Source organism: Salmo salar, chromosome ssa11 (genome assembly GCF_905237065.1).
Source record: "Salmo salar chromosome ssa11, Ssal_v3.1, whole genome shotgun sequence".
In the NCBI taxonomy this organism is placed as follows: domain Eukaryota; kingdom Metazoa; phylum Chordata; class Actinopteri; order Salmoniformes; family Salmonidae; genus Salmo; species Salmo salar.
In genome coordinates this window covers 39,453,603-39,467,362 of record NC_059452.1, presented here as the reverse complement: position 1 = coordinate 39,467,362, position 13,760 = coordinate 39,453,603, and the positions used below count along the sequence as shown (strand labels likewise).

The 13,760-nt window shown below is 43.0% G+C and overlaps 1 protein-coding gene across 3 annotated transcripts; it reads left to right on the top strand.

The window, feature by feature from the left end:
* Positions 1-998: 998 nt before the first annotated feature.
* LOC100380673 (sorting nexin-1) lies at positions 999-13,759 on the top strand. Of its 3 annotated transcripts, none has more exons than XM_045689535.1 (15): positions 999-1,151; positions 6,885-7,044; positions 7,139-7,788; positions 8,082-8,148; positions 8,795-8,838; positions 9,082-9,223; positions 9,390-9,468; positions 9,691-9,766; positions 9,871-9,984; positions 10,252-10,345; positions 10,467-10,672; positions 11,308-11,451; positions 11,557-11,637; positions 11,746-11,817; positions 11,959-13,759. In XM_045689535.1, the coding sequence occupies exons 1-15, from the start codon at positions 1,035-1,037 to the stop codon at positions 12,007-12,009; spliced, it is 2,097 nt and encodes a 698-aa protein (XP_045545491.1). In that variant the 5' UTR covers positions 999-1,034; the 3' UTR covers positions 12,010-13,759. The 3 variants fall into 3 exon arrangements, with proteins under 3 accessions (XP_045545491.1, XP_045545493.1, XP_045545492.1); XM_045689537.1 differs by having other exon boundaries at positions 1,017-1,151; positions 7,139-7,260; XM_045689536.1 differs by having other exon boundaries at positions 1,017-1,151; positions 7,139-7,404.
* Position 13,760: the final 1 nt, after the last annotated feature.

The following is a 13,760-nucleotide window of genomic DNA, read 5'->3' as shown; positions in this document are numbered from 1 at the left end:
TAAATTGCCATCAGTTAATTCACTGAAGAGAAATTACTTTGTTGCCATGACTGTGGCAAACTCTTCCACAACAAGAAGAACCTTCATAAAAATATCAAGATCGACAAAGAGGAGAAAATATATTGCTGTCATAAATGTGTCAAATTCTTTAGACAACAGTACACTGATGGGCATATGAAGATATACATGGAAGAAAGATAATGGATGTCCTCTGATTAAAAACCATACAAACACAAAACATGGCCAATGCTTCTACAAAGGGAGTCTGGTTAGGCTCACTCAGTCTGATTACATTTTTTTTTATGACTTTTTAATTTGTTTTCTCTTAGACTGTAAGTCTACATTTGAACTTGTATCTGTTTTCAAAGGACACACTTCTGTCATCAATAATAATCATTGTTCAGTAAATTAGACTATCAAAAATAAAATAAAACGATTTTGAATGATCATTTTGGAGCTATTGTTCCCTTAGCCATATTTGATAGCCATATAAAAACTATCAAACTGTTAATTTGTCAGGACTCTAGGGGACAGAGGGAGTTTCTCTTCTAACAAATACATGTAGAGGATCTCTTTCACAGTCCAATTTCCTTATGGCTCTGTCAGAATACTTTTTAAATACATGCTTCTTTGAGTCCTTCCTAGAAGTTGTGACTGATAATACATGACTGGATTGGTGAAGGGTGTAAGGACCCTCGCTTTCATCTGTCCAAATTAGTGATTAATTCAAGGAGAAGGTAGAGGTGCATTTTTAAAAACTCTGACTATGGCCCAGCCAGCCACTTTAGCCCATGCCTAACCTAACACCTGGAGCCACATGGTAATTAAAAAACATCACATATAATACAGAATGGCGGTTGAAATACATTATATAGGCTAGATATTTTCTACAATGTGCTTCATCATTTACAGTTGGTCACACAGTACAGTAGAAAGAATACAGGTCTGTGACGTTCCTTGTTGCCGTTTAATCGCCAGCAGGTGTCGCTCCAGACAGTACTTTGCACTTGTCAACTTCCGCTTACAGAAGTATCATGGCGGCTAGCTCACCGCGGAATCCCCCTCCTGTACCTGGAGCAGAGAACCAAGACCCACTTTCCGAAATGGCAGATGAAGACAGTGACGAAGGGGAGGATATATTCGTTGGCAATGTAAGAACTAGACATATCAGATGATACCAGCTACAGCTTGTCCTGACTGAAGCCGGATCTGTACACCATTCCATAGCATGCTAATGTTAGCTTGCTAGCTAAGCTAGTAGCCCTGTACACTACAGAACGGCGTTTAGCCAGCTAGCTAGGCTAACATTAGCTAGCTACCTGTCAAGCACAACTCTTCAAGTCTCCATTCTGGTACAATCCAGTAGATAGCTTACTGACGTTAACTCCTTTTGTTTTTTGAATGCAGTCTGCAAGCTGCACTCACTCAAACCATTACTAACTTATTAAGCGCTGCACTCCAGCCTAGATATCTACCTGTGTGAAGCTAGTCACAAAAAGGATTAACCATAATAGTGGAATTTTCGGTTCGCTTTCAAAATAAAAGTGATACAAATAGTGGAAACGTGCTAAATTTGGACTAGCTAGATAATGCTAAACATCATTGTTACCATGGTTATTCCATGGATAATCCGTCTGAAATTAGTCGCTGTAAAAAATATGCAAATCTATGTAAACTGGAATGTTGAATAAAATGATATGAGGTTACTTTACCGGTTGTCCGTGCAGAACCTACCGGCGCAGCAAAAAGTCAAGTAAACAATTATTTACTGTGGACATTTGATCTCCACAACTTTTTCCTGCAACTGTAAATTCTGTCACTTGTATTTTCCATCTCCTTAGCATTTCACGTGATGCACAATCTGTAAACAATAGCCGAATGTAATCGAACATTGTCGAATAAAGCACGTCCCGTCCCAACGTCCGGTCTATGCTTCGGTTAAGCTCGGCCATTGTTGATATATTGTCCAAGTCATGCGAATTGCGTCAGTATTGGAAATACAATCCAGAAATACAAACCGATATTCAGACCAGTGTACTGAAAGTCGGGTTAATAACACTACTCAGTGGATAGTCTGTCTCAGATTACCTCCTATATAAGGAGAAAATTAGGTAAAGTATGTTTAAATTAAGTTTATTCAACGTTCTGACTTGTCTTATGACTGTTCACAAAAAGTGAGCCTACATGTTAGAGATGAGAGAAGGCTGACACGCTCAGATTCGTAGAGGCTATGTACAGCCTAACCTAAGGATGTTGCACCCATGAAATGGAGTATCAGCCTACTCAGTGACATTCACAGAACGCTAATATGTGTGTAAACGCTACACAGTTGTATTCTGTGAGTGTCACTCAGTAGGCTGATACCCCATTTCATGGGTGCAACATCCTTAAGTTAGGCTGTATAGTGCATATAAGTATGCCACAAATGCAATTCTAAAGTCTACCACAGTGCGATTTCAACTGATTTGTATTGCTTTGGGTCAAATTAACTAATTATTGTCTTGAATCTGTATAACATCCGACCTTGTTTAGAATTAACTAGTCCAAATATGGCATTATTCCACTATTTGTATTCGTTTGAATCTCTTTTAATGGGGCACTTTTATTTTTAAACGCAAATTCCACTATTGTTGCTAATCCTTAGTGTGGCTAGCTTCACACAGGTGTAGCTAGCCAAGGTGGCTAATTCTCAAATCAAAGTTTTTGTCACGTGCTCCGAATACAACAGGTGTAGACCTTACAGTGAAATGCTTACTTACAGACTCTAACCAATAGTGCAAAAAAGGTATTAGGTGAACAATAGGTAAGTAAAAGAAATAAAACAACAGTAAAAAGACAGGCTATATACCGTAGCGAGGCAATAAAAGTAGCGTGGCTACATAGACACTGGTTAGGCTGATTGAGGTAGTATGTACATATGGTTAAAGTGACTATGCATATATGATGAACCGAGAGTAGCGGTAGCGTAAAAGAGGGGGTGGTGGGTGGGACACAATGCAGATAGCCTGGTTAGCCAATGTGCGGGAGCACTGGTTGGTCGGCCCAATTGAGGTAGTATGTACATGAATGTATAGTTAAAGTGACTAAGCATATGATAAACAGAGCAGTGTAAAAAAGGGGTTGGGGAGGCACACAATGCAAATAGTCTGGGTAGCCATTTGATTACCTGTTTAGGAGTCTTATGGCTTGGGGGTAAAAACTGTTGAGAAGCCTTTTTGTCCTAGACTTGGCACTCCGGTACCGCTTGCCATGCCGTAGTAGAGAGAACAGTCTATGACTGGGGTGGCTGGGGTCTTTGACAATTTTTAGGGCCTTCCTCTGACACCGCCTGGTCTGTAGTGCCTTGCGGTCAGAGGCCGAGCAATTGCCGTACCAGGAAGTGATGCAACCAATCAGGATGCTCTCGATGTTGCACCTGTAGAACCTTTTGAGGATCTGGGGACCCATGCGAAATCTTTTTAGTTTCCTAAGGGGGAATAGGCTTTGTCGTGCCCTCTTCACGACTGTCTTGGTGTGTTTGGACCATTCTAGTTTGTTGTTGATGTGGACACCAAGGAACTTGAAGCTCTCAACCTGCTGCACTACAGCCCCGTCGATGAGAATGGGGGCGTGCTCGGTCCTTCTTTTCCTGTAGTCCACAATTATCTCCTTAGTCTTGGTTACGTTGAGGGATAGGTTGTTATTCTGGCACCACCCGGCCAGGTCTCTGACCTCTTCCCTATAGGCTGTCTCGTTGTTGTCGGTGATCAGGCCTACCACTGTTGTGTTGTCTGCAAACATTAATGATGGTGTTGGAGTCGTGCCTGGCCACGCAGTCGTGGGTGAACAGGGAGTACAGGAGGGGACTGAGCACGCACCCTTGGGGAGCTCCAGTGTTGAGGATCAGCGTGGCAGATGTGTTGCTACCTACCCTCACCACCTGGGGGCGGCCCGTCAGGAAGTCCAGTTGCAGAGGGAGGTGTTTAGTCCCAGGATCCTTAGCTTAGTGATGAGCTTTGAGGGTACTATGGTGTTGAACGCTGAGCTGTAGTCAACGAATAGCATTCTCACATAAGTGTTCAATTTGTCCAGGTGGGAAAGGGCAGTGTGGAGTGCAATAGAGATTGCATCATCTGTGGACCTGTTTGGGCGGTATGCAAATTGGAGTGGGTCTAGGGTTTCTGGGATAATGCTGTTGATGTGAGCCATTACCAACCTTTCAAAGCACTTCATGGCTACGAACCTGAGTGCTACGGGTCTGTAGTCATTTAGGCAGGTTGCCTTTGTGTTCTTGGGCACAGGGACTATGGTGGTCTGCTTGAAACAGTTGGTATTACAGACTCAATCAGGGACATGTTGAAAATGTCAGTGAAGACCCCTGCCAGTTGGTCAGCACATGCCCGGAGCACACGTCCTGGTAATCCGTCTGGCCCTGCAGCCTTGTGTATGTTGACCTGTTTAAAGGTCTTACTCACGTCGGCTACGGAGAGCGTGATCACAAAGTCGTCCGGAACAGCTGATGCTATTGTTGCTAATCCTTAGTGTGGCTAGCTTCACACAGGTGTAGCTAGCCAAGGTGGCTAATTCTGTTAGGCTAAAATCATATCTGGGCAATGATTGACCTCTTGTCCAGGACCGGGGCAGCTGATAACGTAACTAACTAGCTTGTTAAATCGGCTCTATTTTTACAACTTCACTGCACGTTGGCTAGCTAGTTCTACTAATACAGTGGGGAGAACAAGCATTTGATACACTGCTGATTTTGCAGGTTTTCCTACTTACAAAGCATGTAGAGGTCTAATTTTTATCATAGGTACACTTCAACTGTGAGAGACGGAATCTAAAACAAAAATCCAGAAAATCACATTATGATTTTTAAGTAATTTGCATTTTATTGCATGACATAAGTATTTGATACATCAGAAAAGCAGAACTTAATATTTGGTACAGAAACCTTTGTTTGCAATTACAGAGATCATACGTTTCCTGTAGTTCTTGACCAGGTTTGCACACCCTGCAGCAGGGATTTTGGCCCACTGCTCCATACAGACCTTTTCCAGATCCTTCAGGTTTCGGGGCTGTCGCTGGGCAATACGGACTTTCAGCTCCCTCCAAAGATTTTCTATTGGGTTCAGGTCTGGAGACTGGCTAGGCCACTCCAGGACCTTGAGATGCTTCTTACGAAGCCACTCCTTAGTTGCCCTGGCTGTGTGTTTCGTGTCGTTGTCATGCTGTAAGACCCAGCCACGACCCATCTTCAATGCTCTTACTGAGGGAAGGAGGTTGTTGGCCAAGATCTCGCGATACATGGCCCCATCCATCCTCCCCTCAATACGGTGCAGTCGTCCTGTCCCCTTTGCAGAAAAGCATCCCCGAAGAATGATGTTTCACCTCCATGCTTCAGGGTTGGGATGGTGTTCTTGGGGTTGTACTCATCCTTCTTCTTCCTCCAAACACGGCGAGTGGAGTTTAGACCAAAAAGATCTATTTTGTCTCATCAGACCACATGACCTTCTCCCCATTCCTCCTCTGGATCATCCAGATGGTCATTGGCAAACTTCAGACGGGCCTGGACATGCGCTGGCTTGAGCAGGAGGGACCTTGCGTGTTCTGCAGGATTTTAATCCATGACGGCATAGTGTGTTACTAATGGTTTTCTTTGAGACTGTGGTCCCAGCTCTCTTCAGGTCATTGACCAGGTCCTGCCGTGTAGTTCTGGGCTGATCCCTCACCTTCCTCATGATCATTGATGCCCCACGAGGTGAGATCTTGCATGGAGCCCCAGACCGAGGGTGATTGACCGTCATCTTGAACTTCTTCCATTTTCTAATAATTGCACCAACAGTTGTTGCCTTCTCACCAAGCTGCTTGCCTGCCTGTAGCCCATCCCAACCTTGTGCAGGTCTACAATTTTATCCCTGATGTCCTTACACAGCTCTCTGGTCTTGGCCATTGTGGAGAGGTTAGAGTCTGTTTGATTGAGTGTGTGGACAGGTGTCTTTTATACAGGTAACGAGTTCAAACAGGTGCAGTTAATACAGGTAATGAGTGGAACACATGAGGGCTTCTTAAAGAAAAACGAACAGGTCTGTGAGAGCTGTAATTCTTACTGGTTGGTAGGTGATCAAATAATTATGTCATGCAATAAAATGCAAATTAATTACTTAAAAATCATACAATGTGATTTTTCGGGATTTTTGTTTTAGATTCCGTCTCTCACAGTTGAAGTGTACCTATGATAAAAAATTACAGACCTCTACATGCTTTGTAAGTACATGCTTTGTAAGTAGGAAACACTGCCGATTTTGCAGGTTATCAAATACTTGTTCTCCCCACTGTATCTAACTTCAGTTGGACACACACTTGTTTCCACCCAAATAAAGGAAAATAGGAGAAATTGTCTTCAAATTCCATAGTGGACATCAAAAATGAGTTTGATAGTAATGGACCTGTGGCTATGTAGGCCCATGTATTCTGTTGCATCATTGTAGTACAGCAATGTAATACATAACTAAAGGGACAACACTAAATTCATCATCTCCAACACCACCCCCAACATCAACATGTGAACATGGTGGGTTTATATGTTTTTGAGTCAAAAAAACACTTATCTTCCTTCTCTCATTTACTTCAAACACAAATGCACCTTTTTCATATGTTGATGTCGGGCTGGTGCTGGAGATGAATATGAAGTTACGTTTTTTTTTAAATAATTGCTTTTGTCACAGTCAACTGACCTGGCCCCTTTTCACTGATAACCCAAGTCCACCTCACACAAATATTGTGGTTTGGGCTTCTCCTTGTATGTGAAAGGTTTAAATGCCGGCACTAAAAAAGTGACCTGTTTAAATACCCTCAATTCTAACTGCTATACTCTTTATTGATATTTTCGTATTACCCTTCAGAGCAACCCTGTTGCAGAGTCATTTCAGCCTGACACAGCCAATGGTGAAGAACCAGCTGACCTCTTCAGTGAAGAAGAAACCAGCACCGCTGTCAACAGTTCCATCACAACCTCTAAGTCCAACGGTGTCCATTCAGACAATGAGAATGATCTATTTGCAGGTATGTTATCATTTTTATCTTTTATTATTACCCCTACTAGACTGAAGAGCAGAATTGGTTCATCTCCCTGTGACGTCCTTGCTTATGTTGTAAGTCCACTCAGAGGCCTCGGTGGAGCTGTCCAGGGAGAACCCCAGCACCACAGCCAAGACCTCTGGAGCTGAATTCACCCCGTCACTTACACTATCAGCAACACAACCCAGGTCTATGGAGCAGGTAGGCTACAACAGGACATCAGCAACACAACCCAAGTCTATGGAGCAGGTAGGCTACAACAGGACATCAGCAACACAATCCAGGTCTATGGAGCAGGTAGGCTACAACAGGACATCAGCAACACAACCCAAGTCTATGGAGCAGGTAGGCTACAACAGGACATCAGCAACACAATCCAGGTCTATGGAGCAGGTAGGCTACAACAGGACATCAGCAACACAATCCAGGTCTATGGAGCAGGTAGGCTACAACAGGACATCAGCAACACAATCCAGGTCTATGGAGCAGGTAGGCTACAACAGGACATCAGCAACACAATCCAGGTCTATGGAGCAGGTAGGTTACAACAGGACATCAGCAACACAATCCAGGTCTATGGAGCAGGTAGGCTACAACAGGACATCAGCAACACAATCCAGGTCTATGGAGCAGGTAGGCTACAACAGGACATCAGCAACACAACCCAGGTCTATGGAGCAGGTAGGCTACAATAGGACATCAGCAACACAACCCAGGTCTATGGAGCAGGTAGGCTACAACAGGACATGCCCAACAAATTCCACCACAGTTGAGTTTAATGTAATATGGTGTTGTCTGTTGCTTTGGAGGGCCATTATGCCGTACCATAATTATTATCAGCCCTCAAAAGACAGATATAGGGGATAGGGAACACTGCTGACCTTATGAGACTAGCAAAACCCCAAACGTTTTCACCATTGTTTCTCTATGCAGCATTAGCAAAAGAGAGAGAGTAATTACAGTAAATGTAAGTGCAATTTCCCGAAGTCTTGTTGTTCACCAGCTCATTTCCACCAATTCAGTTGGAAGAGGAAAAGGATGAGGACAGCTTTGACATGGACGTTGCTGTCACCAATCCAGAGAAAATTGGTAAGGAATATTTTTTTCTCACTATCTTTGAACTAATGTTTAGCAACCATTTAGAAGCATTGGAAGTGTGTATTGTGGTTGAATCCATGGAAGCTATGATGTAATTATCTCATCTTCCTCTCAATTGAGTTTCGTTTTTAAAGTAGGAAGCCAAGATGGCGTCGCTGTGAGAGGGAGTGTTTTCTTGCTTGTCCAAGCAACTTTGAGGGTTAGGTGGTTAGGAGTCTAATATTGGCTATCAATGTAGCAAGAAACGAACTATAGCTTTAGCTACACATGGCAAGTTGAGAGTTTTGTTTTTGTCAAGTTGAATGGGAAGAACACAACAGAAAGACAACAGAAGACGGAATATCAAAGCCTCACAGAAGACGGCAGGCATGCTAGCTAGCTACGACAAGAGCCAGAACAGCATGGATACACAAGATGCCGCGAGCTCAAGACGGACCAGGACCAGATCCTTGAAACCTCTTTACCTCAGTTTAGTTTTTAAATGTTGTTCACTCTTGGTCCTGGAGGGTTGTAGACAGGATATGCCTGTTTTTGCTTATTTTACAGTTTGTGTGTCATTTTCCTGTCTCTGATTTCATATTTGACACTAAACTTTGTCTCAACCTCTGTAACCTGACAATTTGATCTTCCCTTTTAGGAGATGGCATGAACGCTTACATGGCCTACAAGGTGTCCACTCGGGTATGTAACTTCTGCAGTAGCAAAATCAGGACTTTTTAAACAACTCGTTTTTGTTTTGGTCATGTTTATAGTAGTACTCTCAAAACATTTCTTCTATACTTTGCACTGTGACCATGAACAATTTGAAGGAATTACTCTGCTTGTTTTGAGTAGGCCTACTTCTGCCAGTGTCCTCTATGAAATCAAACTTGTGATTTTGTCTTGCGCAAACTGATACCAAGCCTCGCTAATTCCACCCCCTAGACTACATTACCCATGTTCAGAAACAGGACATTCTCGGTGTGGAGGAGGTTCAGTGATTTCCTTGGGCTGTATGAGAAGCTGTCGGTGAAGCACTCCCTGAACGGCTGTATCATCCCTCCACCACCAGAGAAGAGCGTTGTGGGTATGGAACTACATTTGTCAGTTCACGTCTGCCAGCCAGTCTCAAAAACAAAACCACCGGTTGCAGGCATAGTATGCAAACCCGGTAGATTTCACAGGTGCAGGGTATTGATCACGGCACATAAAATACAGAAAGACACTAGTAACACCATGTTTTGACTCCCTAGGGATGACCAAAGTGAAGGTGGGAAAGGAGGACTCTTCCTCGGCTGACTTTGTGGAGAGGAGGAGAGCAGCTCTGGAGAGGTAGAACCTGAAGCAGCACCTTTTACCATTATTGTACTCAGACTTTGCATGTACAGTATGGTGAAGTATCATGTTCAGATTGCGTTTTATATTAGCCTGTTGATATTTGTCATATTCCTTTGCTTTTGTTAAGAATGTATTGCTGTATCTTCATTGCTATGGCAGGCATTGCATTGTTTCCTCCCTGTAGTCTAGCCCGTTAATATTTGTGGGATTTTCTAGGTACCTGCAGAGAGTAGTGTGTCACCCGTCCCTGTTACAAGACCCTGATGTCAGAGAGTTCCTGGAAAGGGACGAGGTAGGTGCTCTTCAGTCATTAGCTGTCAATACTTTTCACAGACTACTGGAATCATGCATTAATTTGTGTGTGTCTGCGTATGTGCGTGTGTGTGTCTGTGTCAGCTGCCTAGGGCGGTGGGTACACACACACTGAGTGGAGCTGGCTTCCTGAAGATGATCAACAGAGCATCTGATGCTGTCAGTAAGATGACCATCAAGATCAGCGACTCGGACGCTGTAAGACAATCACTGTTCTGGTTGATTTACTCAAATGCCAAACATGAAATCATAGCAATAAAGTCAGTTATCTAAATTAATGTTGGAGCTTTTGCATTTTTTTTTTTTCTTCTGTAAAAATATGAGCTTTTTCTTTACTGTCTGCTAAAAAGGATGCGTATGCCTCTGTAAAGCTTTGGGTTGATAAGTCCCCTTTGTCATTCAAATTAGTTTAATTGGTGTTGATTGGTTGCCTGATTGTTCCTCCCACGTTGCTTTGTGTTCCAGTGGTTTGACAACAAACTGCAGGAGGTGGAGAGCGAGGAGCTGCAGCTGAGGAAACTCCATGCAGTGGTGGACTCCCTGGTCAACCACAGAAAGGGTGAGATTCACAGAAAAAAGAGATGTCTGCTTTAAAACCCTTTTGATAAGATTGGAGCTTTAAAGCAGAGCAGACGTTATTTTTTTTATTTGTGACCCTGGTATATCTGTTGTTTCGTCAGAGCTCTGCGGAAACACAGCAGTGTTCGCCAAGAGCATGGCCATGCTGGGCAACTCGGAGGACAACACAGCTCTGTCCCGGGCCCTCTCCCAACTGGCCGAGGTGGAGGACAAGATGGAGACACTACACCAGGAGCAGGCGGCCAGTGACTTTTTCATCTTGGCCGAGCTGCTGGCCGACTACATCCGCCTACTTGGAGCCGTCAGGGTACGGAAACTTCATTCTACATCCGCCTACTAGGGGCCGTCAGGGTACGGAAACGTCATTCTACATCCGCCTACTAGGGGCCGTCAGGGTACGGAAACTTCATTCTACATCCGCCTACTAGTGGCCGTCAGGGTACGGAAACTTCATTCTACATCCGCCTACTAGGGGCCGTCAGGGTACGGAAACTTCATTCTATATCCGCCTACTAGGGGCCGTCAGGGTACGGAAACTTCATTCTACATCCGCCTACTAGGGGCCGTCAGGGTACGGAAACTTCATTCTACATCCGCCTACTAGGGGCCGTCAGGGTACGGAAACTTCATTCTACATCCGCCTACTAGGGGCCGTCAGGGTATGGAAACTTCATTCTATATCCGCCTACTAGGGGCCGTCAGGGTACGGAAACTTCATTCTATGGCCTGAATTTTAAATAGAACACTACGACTACATTGACTGGATGAGTAAATCCAAAATGTCAATGGAAGATTAGTTCAAACATTGCTAGCTTTGGTGCTAAATTGGGTAGCTACTAGCTAAAATCTGTGTGCCCTCGATGTGAAATTGATGTTGCACAGATTTTGTCCTGAACTTGTGCTGTGCGCCAAATTTGGGCATTCTCGTTATGTTGTCCACAGGGCTGTTTTGAGCAGCGCATGAAAACGTGGCAGCGCTGGCAGGAGGCTCAGAGCACCCTGCAGAAGAAGAGGGAGGTTGAGGCAAAGCTTCTGTGGGCCAACAAGCCTGACAAACTACAACAGGCCAAAGAGGAGATCACTGAGGTACAGGAGCCAGCACTGTGGTAATGCATGCTTAAAGGGAGGTGGTATTGCTTTGACTTCTATTTCCACCTGAAACTCTCCTTATTCCCCTCATGTCTTTCACAGTGGGAGGGTAAAGTCACTCAGTACGAGAGGGATTTTGATAGGATCTCTGTAACCGTTCGCAAGGAATTCCTCAGGTTTGAGGTAAGGCTAGTTTTTTTTGCTTTTGAGCAACATCGTGCTGCTGTATTCAGGATAGTTTTGCATGAGAAAATCTACATGACAGTTATTTTCTTCCCCTCCATCTAACAGAAAGAGAAGTCCAAGGACTTCAAAAGCCAGATAGTGAAATATCTGGAGTCTCTTCTACAGTCTCAACAGCGGGTAATCTGTACTCTTCTATAATTATTTAAATCTCTCTCTTCAAATATGTGTGTGTTCATGTAACTGTTTGCTTGAAATGTTGGCCTTTATACTCCAGATATTGATGTGGTCTCTTTTCACTTTTCTCCCTCTTGGATCTAGCTCGTAAAGTTCTGGGAAGCATTCCTGCCTGAAGCAAAAGCGATAGCATGATGAGGCTTGGGGACGTTAGGAAGAGAACGACTGCCTTTTTGAACACTTTACCTCTTGACTATGTACCCAGAAGACAATGCAACAGAGGAGACAACTACTCTACAGCTCAACCATATTATTTTCGCATTAGTGATTTATTTTCCAGCTTTTCAGTATGCTCTACATCGGCACAATGTATCGATTCAACAGAGATTAATTTGACAGTATAGCTTGTCTATGTAAACATGTAAGTGGGATATTTTTTACTCTGTGTTCTTGGGCCACCCTTACTCAGATAGGAAGAGTTTGACTTTCTAATCCTAAAGTGTTCACATTTTGAGGTACTTCCCTACAGTAGTAGTGTTTGTTTACAGTGGAGGGCAGTTCATAACTGTTTACAAAAGCTCATGAAATAACTTTTGGATCCACAAACGCATGGGGGAATGTAGTAAATTGTGTGTGTCGTGTGAAATACCACTTTGACTAGAGAGCTCATTCAAACTGATAGACGGACTAATACCAACGGTCCTCAATTTGTGCATTTCCAGAATTACAGTGAAGGGACAAAATAATGGAAGCACGGAGTGTATGTTTATGGTGGCCCATCAGATGAGTGTGCCTGCCGGTGTCTTTGTGCGTGTTCACCATTGTTTGATCATCAGTTGATATACATCTGTGACCTCAAATAATTAGGATCAACAACAGTCTTTCTGAACTAACCATCAGTATATTTTTACATCTGTGTTCTAACATGTAGCCTCATTGAATTCAGTGTGATTGTGAAATGTGTCATGTTCAGTGTTGGAAAAAGTACTCAATCGTCCTACTTGAGTAAAAGTGAAGATTAATCAATAAAAAATTACTCAAATAAAAGTAAACGTCACCCAGTAAAATACTACTTGAGTAAAAGTCTAAAGGTATCTGGTTTTAAATGTACTTAAGTACAAGTGGTCGAAAAAGTACTAAATGTTCATACTTGAGTAAAAGTCAATGCTATACATAAAATTCCTTATATTAAGCAAACCAGACAGCACGATTTTCTTGTTTTTTATTTGTTTACAGACAGACTGTGGCACACTCCAACACTCAGACATAATCTACAAAAGCAGTATTTGTGCTTAATGAGTCTGCCAGATCAGAGGCAGTAGGGGAGACAATGCATTATATAGATAGGTGTGTGAATTGGACCATAATTCTATCCTGCCTCAGCATTCAAAATGTAACGAGTTCTTTTGGGTGTCGGGGTAAATGTATGTGAGTAGTACATATCTTTAGGAATGTTGTGGAGTAAAAGTAGTCAAATATAAAAAGTTATGTACACATACCCAAGTATTTTTTTATTATGTACTTTAAACCACTGGTCATGTTTCCTCACAATTTTGATAAACTAGCAACAGTGCTTGACTTGGACTGAAATAGGTGTCAGTACTCATTTTGGGTGCTGGTACTGTTAAGGTGCAGGAACTCCATAATACTTTTGAACTAAATATTCTATATAAGGTGCAGGAACTCAAGCAGTAGAAAATTAGGTGCCGGTATTCAGTTCCGGTTGGGGTTATACCCAAATCCAGCACTGACTAGCAGTGTGTAATGATGATGAAAGCATAGTGATAACAAGTGTTGACTCCTTTAGTTTTCTTACCCAACATTTATATGAGTATCTGTTCTTTTTCCTCAAGATGTGCTTTATTTTTGTAACCACTCACATTTAGATAAGATATTCCTGAAAATTCTATAGAAGGGAGTAATAAAGATGATTGATTGAACTTCGT